At 40.9% G+C, this 19,777-nt stretch overlaps 2 protein-coding genes and 1 long non-coding RNA gene across 5 annotated transcripts in view; 2 read left to right on the plus strand and 1 right to left on the minus strand.

The window, feature by feature from the left end:
- LOC135103517 (sodium-coupled monocarboxylate transporter 2-like) overlaps nucleotides 1-1,473 on the plus strand; it is a 16,470-nt gene extending 14,997 nt beyond the window's left edge. Inside the window, exon 12 of the mRNA XM_064009913.1 lies at nucleotides 1,103-1,473. Within this exon, the coding sequence (XP_063865983.1) occupies nucleotides 1,103-1,275 (173 nt within the window). The 3' untranslated portion in view covers nucleotides 1,276-1,473. The remainder of the gene's footprint in view (nucleotides 1-1,102) is intronic.
- Nucleotides 1,388-11,663, minus strand: LOC135103519 (uncharacterized). Of its 2 annotated transcripts, XM_064009918.1 has the most exons (6): nucleotides 11,336-11,653; nucleotides 8,978-9,148; nucleotides 8,140-8,274; nucleotides 6,626-6,676; nucleotides 5,591-5,786; nucleotides 1,388-3,830 (listed from the first exon to the last, which is right to left on the minus strand). In XM_064009918.1, exons 1-6 carry the CDS (start codon nucleotides 11,532-11,534, stop codon nucleotides 3,686-3,688), a joined length of 897 nt encoding a protein of 298 aa, XP_063865988.1. In that variant the 5' UTR covers nucleotides 11,535-11,653; the 3' UTR covers nucleotides 1,388-3,685. The 2 variants fall into 2 exon arrangements, with proteins under 2 accessions (XP_063865988.1, XP_063865989.1); XM_064009919.1 differs by lacking the exon at nucleotides 6,626-6,676 and having other exon boundaries at nucleotides 11,336-11,663.
- LOC135103521 (uncharacterized) lies at nucleotides 5,699-15,989 on the plus strand. Of its 2 annotated transcripts, none has more exons than XR_010270090.1 (3): nucleotides 5,699-5,839; nucleotides 6,982-7,197; nucleotides 15,910-15,989. It is a non-coding gene; the product is annotated as an uncharacterized LOC135103521 (long non-coding RNA). The 2 variants fall into 2 exon arrangements; XR_010270089.1 differs by lacking the exon at nucleotides 15,910-15,989 and adding an exon at nucleotides 7,594-7,716.
- The last annotated feature ends 3,788 nt before the right edge of the window (nucleotides 15,990-19,777 follow it).

Here is a 19,777-nt window from a genome sequence, read left to right on the forward strand (position 1 = left end):
AAGGTGCACGTTTCGTCCAAGTGGCAGTGGTAGTGGTGTGTGCATGTGTATCTAAGAAAACACAACAAACCTTAAGAAAGAGGGATGCAAAGGTTGTAAACTAACTTTTGTCCAGTAGCATGAACACCTCAGGAAATGAACCCAGAATGTGAATGACCTTATGTCCGGTTCACACCAGCCAAATTCGGGAAAATAGTCACCGGAAGGGGCAGCGGCAACCACCAAACCGGTTTTGAGAGGACAAGCCTCTCGGCAATCGCCGGGCCGAGAAAAAAAAAAATAAATAAAAAATAAATAAATAAAATAATAAAAAAAATAAATAAATAAATGAAAAATATTGGCATTGCTAAGACAAGCAATTCAAGCATGGTACAAAGCCGAATGCGTCACTGGTGTTGTTTACGGCACCCACGTGAATCTCAAACAACCTTCCTATCCCTTGTACTCCTCTTGTCAATATGGTTTTTATTACAATACCCAAAGATATACAGAATTGGAAGGGTTCATATTACAATGAACAATAATGCATACCAGTGGTCAGATATCTCACAATGATCATCAGACGCACTCTATCACTGCTTTCCTCATCTGTATGTCCTGTTTATCAATGTATGGTCTCACAAAGTGCAGCAAGTGTTGGAATTGAGCCTGTCCATGCGAATCCATTCGTTCAGAGTCTGAGGATCTTCTAAAGTCTAAACTATCACCAACACTATTACCACATTCTCTTTCCTTCATCTGAAGAGCAAAAGACGACTCCAGAAACGTAACGGCCTTCCCTTTTCCATAATTGGGAAAATAAAGCAAAATCAAGAGCTGCACACTCTAGTCTGAAACGGATGTCCATGTTCCGTTCATGCCGCGCGGTCCTCGACGATTCTCCAGTTTCACAAACCCGTGTGTGAACGTCGCGTCGTCTCGCCATCTGACGCCAGTTCCGGCGGCTGGTGCCGACGTCCGTCCGCCAGAATATGGCCAGTGTGAACCGGCCTTTAATGTCCTGCCAATAAGTCGTTTATGTGTGTGTGTGTGTGTGTGTGTGTGTGTGTGTGTCCATCACTATATAGTAAGACTAACATGATTCTGGTGGTGCGGGCATCAGGTCCCCTGCGACCTGGAACTGTGGACGCCAGCCTTGTCAGCCCCTGCTGCGCCAGGTTTCACGAGTGGTTGTGGAACGCATTTGGAGGCACCTCCAAACAGGCAGGGGACAGCTTGGAGGAGAAAGAGCGGGGCATCGCCTTGTTGTCCAACAGCACCGCCACACCCAGTTAGCCGAATGAAAAAAAAACATGCACAAATGATTGAGATCAATGTGTTCCTTAACACAGCCAACCTTCGGAGAGAACCAGAAGGCATTAATGTCGCTGTGCTAATAAGCATATGATTGCTTTCTCTCTCTCTCTCTCTCTCTCTCTCTCTCTCTCTCTCTCTCTCTCTCTCTCTCTCTCTCTCTCTCTCTCTCTCTCTCTCTCTTCAAAGTCAACGTCAAAATCTTTCATTTGTCAAGTATGTATAATGCATGCAAAAGATACATCAACAAAATAATATTTCAAGGCAGAGCTCATAGAATGGGTGATAATTTTTTAAAGAGCTCCTTTTAATCAAATTACTCTAAAATACCATCTGAGATGTACACCACTAAACATATCCAGTGAGTGGCCTTGCATTTATAATTGTGACAAATGTAGATGTAACTAAACATTATTATCGTCAACCGTAAGTATATAATATGACAAACATAATAGATTAATAGTTACATAATTACATAAATATATTATAAAATAATGTGCAAATTCAAAAGTAATTGTTAAATAGTATATGTTTTTCTTACTTTCAGTTTAAATGTAAAACTTTTTCTATTGATCTGAAGTTTTCTGGCAAACTGCTCCATTTAACACATCCAGAATATATAACAAATCTTTTGGGAGCTTCAGATCGTGGTTGTGGAAGTCATAGGAGATTTTTATTGTGTACTCTGGAAACTCTTTCGGAAGTTACAACACATGGTGTCTGTAGTCGACTGCATATAAATTTGAGCATTTCCAAGGTGTATATATATCATGCAGATTGAAAATTGAGAGTTCTGGAAATAAAGAATCAGTGTGGGCCTTGCATCCTGCTACTGAAATAATTTTAACATTTTTTTTCTGTAATAATATCAAAGAATGAATGACAGTTCTTATTACAGAGCTCCAGGCAAGACTGCAGTAATGAAGATAAGGGTAAACTAAGCTATAGCATAAGATCATAAGAACTTATCGTTTATCTTATGAATTGTTGTTTTTGATCCACGTATACATTTTATTTTGTATATAATTAACGTTTGCTTTCCATAATACCTAATAATCTTACATTGAAACTTCGTAATATTATCTCATCTCGAGCTAAAACAGCTTCTGTGAAGTTGGACGTTTTAAGTCGTCTAAGCCAGTTTTTTCTCACCCCCTCAGCTGCTAACTCTGTACAGGGGCCTTATCCGTCTATGTATGGAGTGCGCTTCACATGTATGGGGGTTCCACTCATACCGCTCTTCTAGACAGGGTGAAATCAAAAGCATTTCGTCTTATCAGCTCCTCTCTTCATCAGAGTTGAAGTGAGGCAGGTGTGAGTACGGCTGGGTACGGAGCGGAACATTCCAGTTTTCTCAGTTTTTGTCTGCGTCGCTTACCTCGTTTCACTGGGTTAGAAGGTTCACTGGGAACCTTATAACTCCACCTACTGAATTATGACATCGTTGTCGGTGCTTCAAAAATATATCAGAATTTATCTATCGCTCGTGTGGTCACCTCTATATGAATGGATTAATTCCAATTATCAATGCCTCTTATGAGGACAAACCAGTTACCTTTGCATGACATTTACCAGTGATGTGGTTTGGATTTTGATAATAGCTTAACAAAGATGTTGCGCCGTCAACAGGAAATACACATACGAGAAGTAGTCATTGAAAATAGTTTTGTAAGAGCCCAAAGCATGAAGAAAATGAACCCTGATTTGCTTTACCCACATTTTTTTTTCGATAATGATGTTACATTCATACATATACTGAAAAAAAAAGAAGAAGAAAGGATGTGCAAAGATTATTCACAGGAAGAACAAGAATTTCAAAATTTTATTTTATTTCTTAAGATAATAGGTAACATTTGTCACAGTAAAGGAACTACTGTAAAAACAACAGATTTTGCTAAAACATACGAAAACACTGAAGGAAAATATAATTAATACAGAAGTTAATTATACCTCTTAGAGCAAAAAAAAAAAAAAAAAAATACGAGGAAGAATATGGAACTGTAATGAAAATTGATAAAAAAAAAAAAAGAGAGAACTGGAAATGTCTAGAAGGATACATGGAGGCTGAACCACATTCGCAACATTATTCAAATCCGTAACGTGTGAAGCAACTTTTATTTATTTGTTTATTTATTTATTTTTAAGCTGAACAAAAATTTCAAGGTCGAAAATTCAATATATATATATATGTATATATATATATATATATATATATATATATATATATATATATATATATATATATATATATATATATATATATATATATATATATATATATATATATATCCGCTTGTTAGATGACTGAACCCACTTCTGAATACTGAAGTGTTCTGCTTACAGGTAGCGTCCCTTGCCCAACAACAATGGAATTGCGGAATTTGCACAAGCATCAGTAGGTGCGATAGAACAGCCTGAAGCCTCTTTTCTCGTTGGAGCCATCTGAACGGAAGGAGACTTTTAGGTTGTTGATTTTATGGAGAGTCAGGTTCAGAAGTTGAAGAACTGACGAGTTGAGACTACCGCACAGCTTCCTCCTGTGGAAGTACAGCTCTTTCACGGTCCAGTCATCACACCAATTATTCATAATCCGTTTATTATAACCCCCACATCAAGTTGTAACGAGAGTAACAGGAACAAACAGTGGTTTAAATTGTGTCACTATAAAAAAAATAAATAAATAAATTGCCTAGTTTGATCAACAATATGGTTGTAAAGCATTTTTGTGAAACATAAATTATAGTGTAAGTAAAACAGCTGATGTAGTGGTTCCCAAACTGAGTAAATCACCCTCCTGGGGGTAATAAATTTTTTTTTCGTGGTAGTGGAGGGATGATAAAAAAAAAAAAAAATGAATTCTGAAAACCAAGAAAACATTGCAGTATCTAGCATTAGGATTAATGTTAACATAGTCTTAATATGTAAAGTAAGCCTATCATAATTAAGTAATAAAGCTAATAGAATATCAATAAACATTAAAAACTACTATCAAATATGAATATTACAAAAGAAGAAATTTGCACCTAAGTGTGTGGCATACCAAGAAGACAGGTCTGCTTTAAGGCGGGTTCACACTTGGCAATTCGCTGCTGAATTGACAGCCGCCGCAAGCCGCGTTGTCCTGCTTGCTGGACTTTTGGTGCCTGGCAGCTGGAATTGCCAGCCGCGGCAAGAAGACCGACAGGTTGGTCTTGTTCAGCCGCGCGCTGCTTTGTTTACATCGTGTCTTCGGGAAAAGTTGTGGAAGTACGTAAGTGTCAGAAGTTCACCAGGTGTCACTGCATTCCTCATGTGGGTATCTTCCTTCTTGACAAGGGGAGTCACAAGCTGCAGGAGACCATGGTACTATTCCCTGTTGAGGCGTACCCATTGTCTCATGATGGTGTCTGGGTCATACACTTTCAGCTCAAGCAAGAGTGTGGTAGGCACTCCTTTCTTCTCTTTTATTCAGGCAGGCACATGTCCACAGACGTTTTCTTTTCTCTTTTTAGCTTCCAGTACGCTAAAAGAAATGCAACTATCACTTCGGCATCGTCGCTGGAGGAAGACATTTTGCTACATTGCTATTTGTTTATATTCATTTCCCGTCAATTAGCCGCCCCTTCCCAGCCGCCTGTGTGAACGTACGTCCAACTGGTTGGATGTATTGCCAGGTATTACCAGCTTGTGGCGGCCGGCGGGTGGCAATTCAGCAGAGAATTGCCGAGTGTGAACCCGCCTTTAAGATAGTCACTCAGCAACCCTTCATCACGTGTCCAGTACGTGTCACTCACTGCCAGTCCCTGCCTCCATTTCGCTGTCAGTTTCTCTGTGAGCATCAGCCGAGGTAGACGTAAGCAGGTACGTATGTGTACTGCCCTGTGCAGTATAATTAGTATTTACCCACTGCTACATCCTTCCTAACTTGAATACGCTCTTTAATTTAGCCATATTTATCAATATTGACTACATTTAATGAAAGGGGTAACACTATTAATGCTGTATGTTAAATTGAGTAACAAGCTAAAAAACGAGAATCACTGAGCCAGTGATATCCGGATCTGTTCACATGCGAAGCTTCACTGATCTGGTAAAGGTGGATCAGTTAAGAATGGAGCTCTGTTCGCATCACTGGTAAAATCTCTTTTAAACTATTACTTACAAAATATTATTTAAAATATGTGATAGTATTGTACTGCGTGAGGTGTTCATATTGATAATGATGTCGATGACGTAATTGTTTCAGCACCATGGTTGACAAGAGGTGATGTTGATGTACGAATATTTGTGACACTGAGAAAGCAACGGTGGTACTCACCCATACACAGATTGAGAATTGTGTCTTACATCCACCCAGTCGTAGTTGCAGGATGAATGGTTCTCCATGTCGATGTATCCCCAGGTTAGGCTCACTGAGGATTCTACCGGAAAGTTCAAGTCCCAAGAGCACGTAACAGCACTCGAGTAGGTGCTGCCTTCCACCACCTCCACTGATCCGACTGTGCCAAAAAGGACTGAGGAGCGAAGTGTGTGATCAGCCTCATGTGATAATCCTGTCCAGTCTTTAGTAAGTCGCACTGATATGTCTCAGTATACCATACATTCCTTTCACTAAACCTATTCCCCATTTCCGTCAAAACTATTTATTGTTTCTTTATGATATATATATATATATATATATATATATATATATATATATATATATATATATATATATATATATATATATATATATATATATATATATATATATATTATCTTTAGTTTTTACATGAAATCTCTGGTGCCAATGTATCTCCATTGCACAACTTGACTGTTGACAAATACGGTGTATTGTGTAGCCAGCAGACTATACCTAATAGTGGTCTTGGTGACATATCAAAACGATATAAGCAGCTAGAGCAAGGTCACCTTAGAAGGCTTAGACTGAGGCTCAGTGCACCTAATTATAAGCCAGCCTTGGTGAGGACAAGATATGTTGTACTGTACTGTACTGTACTGTATTTAATAAACAAACAAGCTCTCTGAATGAAGTGTCCAGTGATGGTGATAGAATATACTTCTATTATTTTTAAGGCGTCATGAGACTACACACACACACACACACACACACACACACATATATATATATATATATATATATATATATATATATATATATATATATATATAGAGAGAGAGAGAGAGAGAGAGAGAGAGAGAGAGAGAGAGAGAGAGAGAGAGAGAGAGAGAGAGAGAGAGAGAGAAAATTGATATGTAGTTCGTTGGTTATTACTCAGTTTATTTATACGCTAGATGATAAGCATTGATTAACATGGTGAAGAGCCGTTGGTGGTTAAAAAATAACACTCACTTTTATTTCCATTGCAAAGGGATGGCAGCGAGTCGTTGTGCACTATTAGTCCTGAAGAATGAATATTTGTTTAGTCATTGAAACAAATTATCTCATCACTGCAAATGTCACCAGAACTGTTATAATTGTAGTGTACATTTCCAAACTTTAAATTCAAATAAGATATTTTCATTCATTTTTCGCTTAGAATATTTTCACACGCATATATATATATATATATATATATATATATATATATATATATATATATATATATATATATATATATATATATATATATATATATATATATATATATATATATAAATGGAGGTATAAAATATAGCCTAATTATAATTATGTAAGTTATATTCCAGTTGACTTGAAAAAGTGGATGGTGGGTTAAGACGAACCCATGGGGTGATATGAAACTCTCCCCATCTATAGACAAGCAAAAGGGACGAGGCTTAGTAGATAATGGCCGCTAGATTTCTTTCATGTCACCGCCGGGTGACGTCACTGACGACGGTTGTCGCTCACAGCTGCCCATTTACTCTCCAGGGATTATGATGCTCTTATGTGCAGTGCACAAGGTAAGAAAATTAATTCTTTGTATTGTAATATGAGTTATAATGACTTACTTCTTATGTTGGATATGCCCGTATGTGTGTATGTGCATATGATTCTGTAGATGTGTGCAATAATTGGAATACAAAACAAATATTTAGGTAAATACCTCGATATTGAATATTTACTTCTGGGGCGCCAAGAGAGAGCACAAAATAATAGAGGAACTAGCAACTATAACTGAAATATATATATATATATATATATATATATATATATATATATATATATATATATATATATATATATATATATATATATATATATATATATATATATATATATATATATATATATATATATATATATATATATATATATATATATATATATATATATATATAAACTGCATGATACAACAGGAATGGAAAGCAAAGCAAGCAAGAGGTGAATCGCCGGGCTGATGACAATGACAAAGGGATTGGGACTCAACTGATTGTTTGAATTGCGTCGATACAATTGGTAACTTTGTAGGAGGGACAGGGTGGGTATGTGCCATTTGCAAGAGATGGGAACATGAGGAATGTGATGATCTTACCTCCATCATTTTGTTTGGTGTAATAGAAATTATTTTGTAAAATTTCTCATTTACTTTTATTTCAAAACCCGTAACAATTGCATTAAAGATAACACCCCATAGCACCACCACACCCTCTGAAACTCCCAAATATTATATAATGTGGTTTCTAGACTCATTGTTTTGTTAAATAGTCCGTCTTACCCCATCTACCCGGACGATTTCCGGCACTTAGGGAATACTGAATTATTCTTAGGTAATATACAAGCTATAAGGTCGGTAAACATTTGAGAAACAACAGACAGAGACGAATGAAGAGTTTGGTGAGGATTTTCCCCAGTAGTAATAATTATGAAGGCTGCAAGGCAAATGCATAACGAGAATACTGTACCGGAATGAGCGACCTCTGTAACAGCTGCTACCTCTTCCTCTTTCGGCTGTTCTGTCGTCTGAGTGGCGGACATCTGCATATCTTCAGCAATCTTGCCAAGTTCCTCCTTCATCTCCTCCCGCACCTCTTCAACCTCTGCACGAAGAATCACGTGTACATATAAATGCAAAAATAACAAGACGTTATACCTCAACTAACGCTCTTGATTTTTAGCTGTTTTATTTTTATGTTTATTTCTCAAATCCTGAATTCACATACACATTTAGATCCGTCTTGAAATCCATTAATTCGTTGTTTTGCCCCAGACCTATTATCCCAAAATTTTACTGAAATCGTTTATGAATTTATCAATATTTTCACGTAAAGACAGACACATAGTTAATCTGACGTATAGACAGATGGACAGACGGACAAAGAACAGGGACATAGACAAAGATAATAATAATAAATAGCTCTGATAAGAATTCCGAAAATGGCAAAGTAGTAATATCAAAGGTGAATAAAAGCAAATCAGTGAAACTTAGAGCATCACCATCAACATTAATGATGCAGTAATTTCGGACTGAAAGAAATTAAAATTCCCTTTATTGGTAAGAAATTTCACTTGGTTTCCTGATCTGGCCTAATTTTATTAATGATTCGATTAAGTACACATATGCTTCCTTTCTTCATACAATGTTCTCTCGAGTCATGATGTTTAATGATGGGCCTGAGTACTACACATAAATAATGAACAAGACCCTCAGCAGAACACATTGTCACACATATTGCTGGATAACCTCCGAATAGCTGTAACAATGAACATGGAACTTTGAACCCAAGGCAGTAGGCGACATACTTGCCAGTGTGTCCATGGCGGTGCTGTTCAGGGCGTCGAGCACCTGCTGCGTGTGTCGCTGCTGAACTTCCAGCGCCGCCAACACTCGGTCCATGCGTGTCCCCAGCATCTCCTCCAGCCTCTTTGTTGCCTCTCTGTCAGCGTCACTCTCATTTCGCACATTGGCAGCGGCTGTCATGAAGATAGTCAAGAAGGAACTTCAATTTCTCATGGAGTGAGAGCACTGGTATTTAATTTCATCCTCTTATTAGCGTACTCTAGATATAACTTTGGTACAAAAAAAGGTACCCATTAGATCTCTTATTTGTGCTTATTCACTTCTTGTTTTAGCATAAAAATACGAAAGGGTAAGAGTATTAAACCCACCCTAAGCATTCTTCTTCTTCTTCTTATTATTATTATTATTATTATTTTTATTATCATCATTATTATTATTATTCATTTATTTCATCTATTCATTTAATTTTTATTATCAGTCATTGATTTGTTTATTAATTTTCTCTTGTAACAGTGGTTTGCAAATATCCATTAAGACCAGTGCAGAGAGAGAGAGAGAGAGAGAAAGAGAGAGAGAGAGAGAGTGAGAGAGAGAGAGAGAGAGAACCGATGTGTGTGTGTGTGATTCACCTACGGTCGTCTGCTGGTCACCCAGCCAGCCGTTCCCCTCCGGAAAGAGCTTAGAGCTCATAGTGACCGATCTTTGGGTAGGACTGGGACCACTTACACCCACCCCACACACACACAGCGAGGTCACAACCCCTCGGGTTATATCCCTTACCTACTTGCTGCTAAGTGAACAGGGGATACACATTAAGAAGCTCGCCGTACCCGGGACTTGAACCCGGGCCTTCTTAGTTGTGAGCCGAGCGTGCTAACCACTACACTACGCGGTGTGTGTGTGTGTGTGAATCACCTACGGTCGTCTGCTGGTCATCCAGCCAGCCGTTCCCTTACGGAAAGAGCTCAGAGCTCATAGTGACTGATCTTTGGGTAGGACTGAGACCACTTACACACCACACACCGGACAGCGAGGTCACAACACCTCGGGTTACATCTCGTACCTACTTGCTGCTAGGTGAACAGGGGCTACACACATTAAGAGGCTCGCCCATTTGCCTCGCCGCGCCCGGGATTTAAACCCGTGCCTTCTTGGTTGTGAGCCGAGCGTGCTAACCACTACTCTACGCAGTGTGTTTGTGTGTGTGTGTCTTTATATCTAAGATTTATGTAAGTATATAATTTAGTCGGATAGCTTTAGTATACACTTGAATATAATATAATGGATACTTTCTCAATAATGGTCGTTCAGCGACTATCACGCTAAAAAAAGTGACGTAAATAAAATACCTTTGAAAACTTATAATAATCATCATCAGTGACATTATATTAAGATATCTATCCATTTATAATAATAGTAATGATGATGATGATGATGATAATAATAATGATAATAATAATAATAATAATAATAATAATAAGAATAATAATAATAATAATAATAATAATAATAATAATATTATTATTATTACTATTATTATTATTATTATTATTATTATTATTATTATTATTATTATTATTATTATTATTAACAACAACAACAACAACAACAACAACAACAACAACAACAACAACAACAACAACAACAACAACAACAATATTTTTTATGATTATTATTGCAATCATTATATTATCATGACCACATGTCAGTTCGGTCAAACGCAGTAACTGTGTGGGCTCGGGGCTCATCTTCTTGGCATGGGGCAGAGGGATACTTCGACATCTTCTTGGCATGGGGCAGAGGGATACTTCGACATCGAGTTTCATCAGATACTTAGACGCCCGTTCCTTGATCGATAAATAACTGACTGAGCCTAGTTCGCGTTTGAACCGGAGCCGTCGGTTACGAGTATGTAATCAGGTGCGCTAGCTACACCACCACGGGGGCGCAATTTACTCTCATGCAGTCATCATAATTATGATGGTCACTACTCCATGTCACCTCACTAACTCTGAATGAGGTAGCCTTATTGTAGGTTTACAAAGCAGTAATTGATGGAATCGTTATAGCCATGCACCAAGAAACAATGAGAGTCCGGCAACAGGAGCAGACAGGAAATGCAGAATTAATTTATTCACATTGGTCAACAGAAAGTTCAGCAATCATGGACTCATGTCATCAAGGATATATATATATATATATATATATATATATATATATATATATATATATATATATATATATATATATATATATATATATATATATATATATATATATATATATATATATATATATATATATATAACAAACTGAACGACACAAAACAGAGAAGAAATATAGTTTTCAAAGCTACTCACCACAGGATGCGTTCGAAGAATTGTGCATCAACTCTAAAATGGCCATTTGGTTGACGAAGAGGGAGCTTGCGAGCTCAGCGTAGGTCGGAGAGGCCATTGGGGATGTCCTCTGGATGTTGTGTGCTACGGCCTGCCGGGGTGTGAAGACTAGAATAGTGTGGGAGAGAAAGACTGCACGGATCGCCGCTATTGCTGCCATGGTGAAGAGTTGAATGCGTGTGCGTTGCAGGGTGGGAGCCTCAGCATGTCCTCACCCGACGCCTAATCTCGCCAACCTTTCCTCTCTGATCAGACGAGTGCACAGGCTTTGAACACATCATCCTGTGCAGTATGTGTTAAAAGACCGGCTAAAATAAATTTAATGCGTATACAAATAAATATAAGAGAATGAATAAATATGTAAATAAAATTATGTAGTGAGTAAATGTATCAGCTCAAAACTAGCTAAACAGAAACACTATGACTGGAAATATTGTTACCATGTATTCTCTCTCTCTCTCTCTCTCTCTCTCTCTCTCTCTCTCTCTCTCTCTCTCTCTCTCTCTCTCTCTCTCTCTCTCTCTCTCTCTGTGTGTGTGTGTGTGTGTGTGAGCAAATAAAACAAGACATATAAAGGAACGTTTCAGGGTGATAAGACTTATAATGAGTGTGTGGAGGTCAGGAGGCGGGGTTCCCGGAAAATGACATGTGCACTGGGTGGATGACGAACGTAAAATCCCACATCTGATAGATGTGGCAGTGAAGCAACAAGCGAGTGCAAATATCCGCGGAGCCTATCTTGTTACACACACACACACACACACACACACACACACACACACACACACACACACACACACACACAATCAGAGAGAGAGAGAGAGAGAGAGAGAGAGAGAGAGAGAGAGAGAGAGAGAGAGAGAGAGAGAGAGAGAGAGAGAGAGTCTGTGGGAATCATGTGTTTGTGAACTAAATGAAAAGAGCGAGGGTAAGCGCCAGTGAGCTGAGTTGAGTGAGTTGAAAGAATAACAGAGTGAGAATGGCTGTGGATAGGAAGGAATAAGTGAGAAACGTGAATGAGAGTCAGCGTAAAGAAGAGCGTGAATTAGATTATGAAAATAAGTGAAAGATTAAGTGTGAGTGAGAAAATTAGAGTGGGGATGGGAGTGAGTGTTAATTAGAGTGAGACTGAGTGAGTCATCATGAGACAGAACGCTCGCGTGAGTTTGGACGTTAGCGAAAGATGAAATGTGAGAGAAAGAACAATGAGACTGACCGAGAATGAAAATGGAGTTATTCGAGAGAGTGGGAGAGAGTGAAGAAGGATGACGAGTAAATGCTATGGAATAAGTGAATGGAAGAGAGCGAAGTATCTCTCCCTTGTCTCTTGATCTTTGACAGATAATTGAAGGAGAGCTGAAGTGAGGGAGGTTGAAGACAAGACGAAAGAGAAAGGGAGAGGAAAGGAACAGGGGTAAGAAAGGATGTATTGAGAAGAAGTAGGAAGGGAGTTCGTAACGGGGGAAGGAGAATTCATAGGAAAAGAAAGTAGAGGAAGGATGAAGGAGGAGGATGGGAGTACGGGCAGAAAATAAAGAGGATAAATATAAGCAGGAAGGGTAATGAGTGAGTGAAGAATTAGAGGGATATAGGAAATAGTGGAGGATAAGTATTCCCTTTTCAAGTCCCCTACTCCTTTTTGTCCTTCCCCAATCCATCCCCTTTCCACTTCTACTCCCTCCTTCCCCTTGCCCTCTGTACTCTCCTTTCCCATTTACATCTATTTTTTTTATATTCTTTAAATACACATTTTTTTTTTTTTTACTTATTTCACTATATCTTTCTCTGTCTATTTATTTTTTCTCTCTCTCTTCTCTCTTTCTCTCCTCTCTGGGGCTTTGTGTTGTAGATACGATGCACTCTTTCTTACCCGTATTGTGATGTGTGAAGATGATCCGCATCCCTATCCGCAACCTTGGATATGAAGGTAAAAGAAACATGCAACTGTATCCATGTCCACAAATATTAATATTCTAACATCCTCAGTCTTATCTGCAACTGCATTTTATGAGAAATGCATATCCGTCTCTGCCTCCTCATCCGCGGAACTCTAAAATTTAGTATTCACTACATTAGTAGAGCAGACTGGCCTTCCTTTATGACAGACCTGCAACAGACAGACTGGCACACCCTCCTGTTCGGACGAGGAGGATCCCTCGATCTTGCAGAATCCAAGGCGAGGATCTCACTGAGCGGCTAAAAACGCTCCAGCGTAAGCAAGTCCCCCAGCACCGGTACACCCATAGGTCTACTGACCAGCCGTGGTTTGGGTACCGGTACTGCCTGGCGGCAAAGAGGAAGCACTCTGCGTAGCTCGTCTCCAAGAGGAACTTAATCCGTTGCAACAATCTTGCATTAAGTTGCGTGCAAGACCATGGTGGCCGCCAGCAAGACGGACAACTGACCTCCGCACCAAGCTCAGTAGACTTGGGGTGGGTGGCAAGACCTGATGGACCAATATTAAGGAGAGGAAAGGCTTCAGGAAACCATCCATCCTCTTACCAAACAGGACGGCAACACAACGACCAGCAGTAGGAAAAAGCAGAGCTACTGGCCCGCCTCTTCACTGCCAAGATGTCCATCACTGTACCCACCTTACCTCAGTCACAGCTGGCACAAGAATGTGCTCAAGCTGTTGCAATGTTGGAAATAACTGAGGAGCGAGTGGAGCTCCTCCTCAGACACATGGACGTCAGGAAGGCCATCGAAGCTGATGACGTCAGCCGACAAGTGTTGTGACATTGTTCTAGTGACGTAGCATCATCTCTCTCTCGGTGGTGCTTGTGGCCTGTGTTGAGGAAAGTACTCGCCCAACCATATGGAAAGAAACTTACATGGTGCCGATACACAAGAAAAATTTAGATCTGATCCTGCAAAGTACAAGCCTATGTTCCTCCTGTCTCTGCTGGAAAAGTCTTCAAAAGGATAGTGACTGAGGTCATCAATCGCCACCTCAAAGAGAACGCCCTCCTATCCGACCAGCAGTTCAGGTTCAGATTTAGCTGGTTTACACGAGACCTCATGCTCCTCTCCAGGACAGGACTCCTTGGACCACGGCCTGGACACCTATGTTGTCACTTTTAACATCGAGTGTGGCACATGGGCTTGCTGGAGAAGCTTCATGCTAAAGGCATTTACGGACTCTTGCTGATATTGATGAACATCTACCTACAAGGGAGAACCCTCCACGTTGTCGTAAATGGGGACCAATCTAAGGACTTCCCAGTTGGAGCCTCAGGCCCTCAGTGATCCGTACTGGTACTGGTCCTATGGAACCTATTCTTGGGAACCTGGCAGTAGTTTTTGTGTATGTAGATGACTGGACGCTGTCCTTCTCCTGTTGTCGCCAATATAGCCAGAGAGCGGTTTCTGACATCAATCAACAGCTACGCTTGGTGCAAGAGTGGGGAGAGCCCCCGAGAAGACCCAGGGGCCGTATTAACAAAGATTCTTAACTGTAGAGGTTTGATTCAGTCCGACTCTTAAGCTTAGAGTTGCGCGTAACGTCCCAAGTTGTGCTTAGTCTAGGTCTTAAATTTAAGACAGGTCTAGAGTCTGCTTAACTTTAAGAGTTACGCTAAAACTAAGTTAACCAATCAAAGATGGCCGACCGTCGAGCCCGGGCCCGCCACCTCAAGAATTATCAGCCCCGTAAGGATGTTTTCGATGACCTGAGTGACTCTGAACTGTTGGACATATATAGAATAAAACTGCAGGAGTGTTATTTGTGACACCTTTGGCGGGAGATGCCTTGGAGAGTCCCACAGGAAAGAGTGATGCACTAACGCTAGTAATTTAAGTAATAATTAGTTATTTAGCCAATGAGAATGCAGCTCTGCAGCAATGATGACCTTCATGTATCTTATTGTCGGCGTGTCTGTTACCTTGCTGCTAAATGAGCGAAGTCCTTCAGGCAACATCTTTCCTCATACACTGACAGGACGAGTTAGGAAAGTCTCGACATCGGTCCATCTGGGTTTCCTTTATTAGCCTTTTCAGCTTTATATTCCCATATTCCCATTCCATAATATTTATATATTATATTTTCAGCTTTACATCCCCAAATCCCCCTCAGAAACTAATGTTTTGCAATAAAAGTGGAAAGCAGATTAATACAAGTCCCGCAGCAAAGTGTGCCAGATGTGTGGCATGGGAGAGGATGAGACGGTGGAACATGTGGTGCTGGAGTGTGAGAAGTATGCCAGAGACAGGAATGAGATGATGCAAGTGATACTGACTGAGTTAGGGCATGATAGGAATGAAAGAGTGGAGAAGACAGGAAAGGAATGGATGGTGTTGTTGCTGGGACTGTGTAGAGAGGCGAATGAAAGGATGATTGAGGCGGTAAAAGAGTTTCTGGAGAGAATGTGGCGTGCCAGGTGTATGAACAATTAGGATAGAGGATGCTGTTCGTTTCTCTTTTTTTTCCCTTTGTACAGGATGAAGATGTACCATCTTTTTTTTTTTTCCCCTTTCCTGTACCATCAAGATCAAGATGAAGATGTACCATCTTTTTTTTTTTCCCCTTTCTACAGGAGTTGCCGATCCAAAGGCCTGGCTCAGGAGTGATCCTGTGCCACCTGTACCATCAAGATCAAGATGAAGATGTACCATCTTTTTTTTTTTTTTTTTTTTTTTTTTTTTTTCCCTTTCCTGTACCATCAAGATCAAGATGAAGATGTACCATCTTTTTTTTTTTTTCCCCTTTCTACAGGAGTTGCCGATCCAAAGGCCTGGCTCAGGAGTGATCCTGTGCCACCTGTATGTATGAAATGGAAGAGAGAAGCCTGCTAGTTGTCCAAGGAGGAGGCAACAACTTAGTAGAGGCAGGTGCTGAAGACACAGTAAAGGAAGTGATAGAAGCAGTGAGGGCAGCAGAAGAAAAGAAGATGTGTGTGGCTGTGGTGGGGGTCCTGCGGCGCCCACGGGAAGGAGTGCAGTATGAGAAGGTTAGAAGAGAAACGAACCGCAAGATATGCATGGAACTCATGAAGATCAAGATGGAATGGATGGCAGAGAAGAAGGGCAACGTGAGCTTCCTGGACATGGATGGGATCCTTGACCAGGACAAATTCTTCGGGAGAGACGGGGTCCACCTCAACCACAACGGGAATGAGAGGCTAGGACGTCGACTGGCTGAGTGGATGAGGGCGAGGCAGGTGTGTTGTGTGGACGACGCATGACGAGGAGGACTCTTTGATGTCAGCAAACATGAAAGAAAAGAGACTAACCAGGCAAGTAAATGTGTGAAGATTGGCTGTATGAATGTGAGAGGATGGGGTGTGGGCAAGTTTGAGGATGTATGCAAGGAGCTCAGGGAGTGGAGGTTCGACTTAGTCGGGCTCACTGAGACTCACCTGAGAGATAATGTACGAATGGAGGGATGCGAGTATGTTATGATTGGAAAGGGGCGTAAGGCACAGGAAACACTGGGAGGAGGCGTAGCCCTACTCTACAAGAAAGAAAGAGGACTGAAAGTAGAGGAGATTGATGTGGGGGAGTGTACAAGTAGTGAGGATGTGCTTGCAGTAAGAGTGGAATGCATGGATGGTCGTGGCAGACCAGAGAAGGTGGTACTGGTGGTAGCGTACATGACTGTCATGGGTGAAAGAGCAGAGAGGGAAAATAGGAGGAAGTATGACATACTTAAGAAAGTTGTGAGAGAGCATGGAGAGGAGAGAGTGCTAGTTATGGGTGACATGAATGCACATGTGGGAATACTGGGGGAACAGGTGAACAGGAATGGTGAAATGCTTGGAGAGTTTGTTGATGAACTGGAGCTGGAAAATCTGAACGTTACTTTGGCAGAGGGGCGTGTGACTTGGAGTGCAAGAGAACAGGAATCGGCAATTGACTACATGTTGGTGAATGGAAGAATGCGTGAAATTGTGTCGCACATGTGGATAGATGAGGATGGTTTGGTTGATATTGTGTCCGATCACAACATGCTGGTTGTGGAGTGCTTGATGCAGGGTGGGAATGAAGTGAAAGTGGCAAGTAAGAGAAAGAAGTGGAGACTGAGAGATGTAGGGTGGGAGAACTTTCAGGTTGATCTGAGTGAGAGAAGCTGGGACGATGAAAGTGTGCATGACGTGGAGCATCTGAATGAGAAACTGGTTGAGGACGTGAGGGGTGCTGCTGAGAACCAGATAGGGTTTGTGAGAGTAGGTAGAAGAAAGAATGTATGTAAACCATGGTGGAATGATGAAATCAGAGCGGCTAGGAAGGAGCGAAAGAGAATGAGTAGACAGTGTAGATGGCTGAGGAAAAAGAGGCATGAAAGCGATGAGGCAGAGAATGAGTATCTGAATGCATGGGCAGCGTATGTGAAGCAGCAGCGGTTGACGAGACGAATGATAATGAATGCTAAAGTGAAGAGTGAAAGGAGCGTGATTCAATCTTTAAGGGAGAAAGGTATGGAAGGTGGCCGTGAATGGTACAAGTTCATGAGAGGTGAGAATATGTCAGGCAGTGTTGGTGTGGAGAGTCTAAAAGTGGAGGGTGTAGTTATAACAGAGAAGGATGGAATCAGGGAGGCAATCAAAGGGTTCTGGGAAGAAGTAGGTGGGGTAGGTGAGATGTTTAGTGTGAGAGAAGAATGTGTAACACTGGAAAGGAAGAATGCAGATGAACTGGATGAAAGAATCAGTAGGGATGAAGTGGAGAGGTGTGTGAGAAGGCAGAAGAATGGCAAGGCAGCAGGTCCAGATGATATACCCTATGAGTTCTACAAGAATGGTGGGGAGGTAGTGATAGACAGAATGACTGAGTTATTCAACCGAGTGTGGGATGAAGAGAGAGTGCCAAGAAAGTGGAATGAGAGCCGAGTGTGTCTGTTACATAAGGGAGGATTTAAGAGTAAGAATGAGCTGAAGAACTACAGGCCAATTGCATTAGTGAATACAGTAGGTAAAGTTTTCAGTGCAGTGTTGAATGAGAGACTGTGTAAATGGATTGAGAGAGCTGGAGTGCTGGGTGAAGAACAGAATGGTTTTCGTAGGGACAGGAGAGCTGAGGACAATATGTTTGTGGTGAATGAAATGATTGAGAAGAAAAAGAAGGATGGGGGTAAATTGTACCTAGGTTTTTTGGATATAGAGAAAGCTTATGATAGAGTGAACAGAGAAATGTTAGGTAGAGTCTTAAAAAAGATTGGATTGAGTGCAAAGATAGTTAACGTAGTGCAAAGTATGTATGTGGACACAAGAGCTAGATACAGGCTAGGAGACATAGAAACAGACTGGGTGAAGAGTGAGAGAGGAGTTAGGCAGGGCTGTATATTGTCACCAACCCTTTTTAGCCTGTATACAGAGGAGCTAGCAGCCAGGATGAGAAGAATGAATGTAGGGGTAAGTGTGGGGAATGATAAAGTATGTGTGCTCCTTTATGCAGATGATGTAGTTGTTATGAGTGAATCGGCAGATGAGCTTCAAAGTTTGTTGGATGTAGTGGATGGCTATGGTAAAGACTTTGGAGTAAGGTTTAGCAGTGAGAAAAGCAAAGTAATGATTGTGAATAGATCAGAGGATGAAAGTAATGTGGTATGGAGACTTGGAGAGAATGAGTTGAGACAGGTGCAAGAATACAAGTACTTAGGGATGTGGATGAGTCCTAGTGGGTGTGCAAAGGCAAAGAATGAAAAGATAAGTATGCTAAACCAGTGGGTAGGTCGATTGGGAAGCGCGGCAAGGATGAGAGCAAGTAAGTATGATGTGTTGAGAGAAGTGTGGAAGAGTGTGGCTGTGCCATGTATAATGTATGGTATGGATGTGATTGCATGGAATGAAAGTGAAATTGATAAGTTAGAAGTGGGCCAGAACAAAGTAGCAAGGATGGCACTGAGTGCACCGAGGTGCACAGCAGTTGAAGCCTTGAGAGGTGACATGGGATGGAGCACCTTCAGAGAAAGACTGACAAAAGCCACACTTAGGTACAAGATTAGGCTTGAGAGAATGGATGATGCAAGAATAGCAAGGAAGGTGTACCTGTGGAATGAAAGTGGAAGCAAATGGAGGAAGAGATGCATGAGAATGACAGACAGGAATGGATTGCAAGTTGTGTGGGCGATAAGAATGGCTGGGAGGAATCAAAATGAGCGTGAATGGGTGGTAACAAGAGGAGGAAGAGTGGGAGCCGAATGGGATGTGAGAAAATGGAAGAATGAGATAGACAAAGAAGTGAAATGTGTGGGACTGAATGAATGGAAGAATGAGATGGAAAGAAAGAAGACCCTGGAATGGTACAAGGAGAAAGAGGCCCCGAGGTATGAAAGGTGGTATGATGGAAGCCTGGGCGGTGATCTTCTCTTCCGAGCGAGGGCACAGTGTATGGATGTGAATGCAAGGAGTTACAGGTGGTCTGAGTCCCGCAGCAAAGTGTGCCAGATGTGTGACATGGGAGAGG

Source organism: Scylla paramamosain, chromosome 9 (genome assembly GCF_035594125.1).
Source record: "Scylla paramamosain isolate STU-SP2022 chromosome 9, ASM3559412v1, whole genome shotgun sequence".
In the NCBI taxonomy this organism is placed as follows: Eukaryota; Metazoa; Arthropoda; class Malacostraca; order Decapoda; family Portunidae; genus Scylla; species Scylla paramamosain.

What these genes read in the sequence shown, in the direction of transcription:
- LOC135103519 (XM_064009918.1), bottom strand. Translation starts at nt 11,534, where the DNA reads ATGGCAGCAATAGCGGCGATCCGTGCAGTCTTTCTCTCCCACACTATT. An exon ending in CGCCATGGACACACTGGCAA is followed by an intron (nt 8,275 to 8,977) that starts GTATGTCGCCTA and finishes TTCTTCGTGCAG; the next exon opens with AGGTTGAAGAGGTGCGGGAG. An exon ending in TACAGAGGTCGCTCATTCCG is followed by an intron (nt 6,677 to 8,139) that starts GTACAGTATTCT and finishes TTCATTCTTCAG; the next exon opens with GACTAATAGTGCACAACGAC.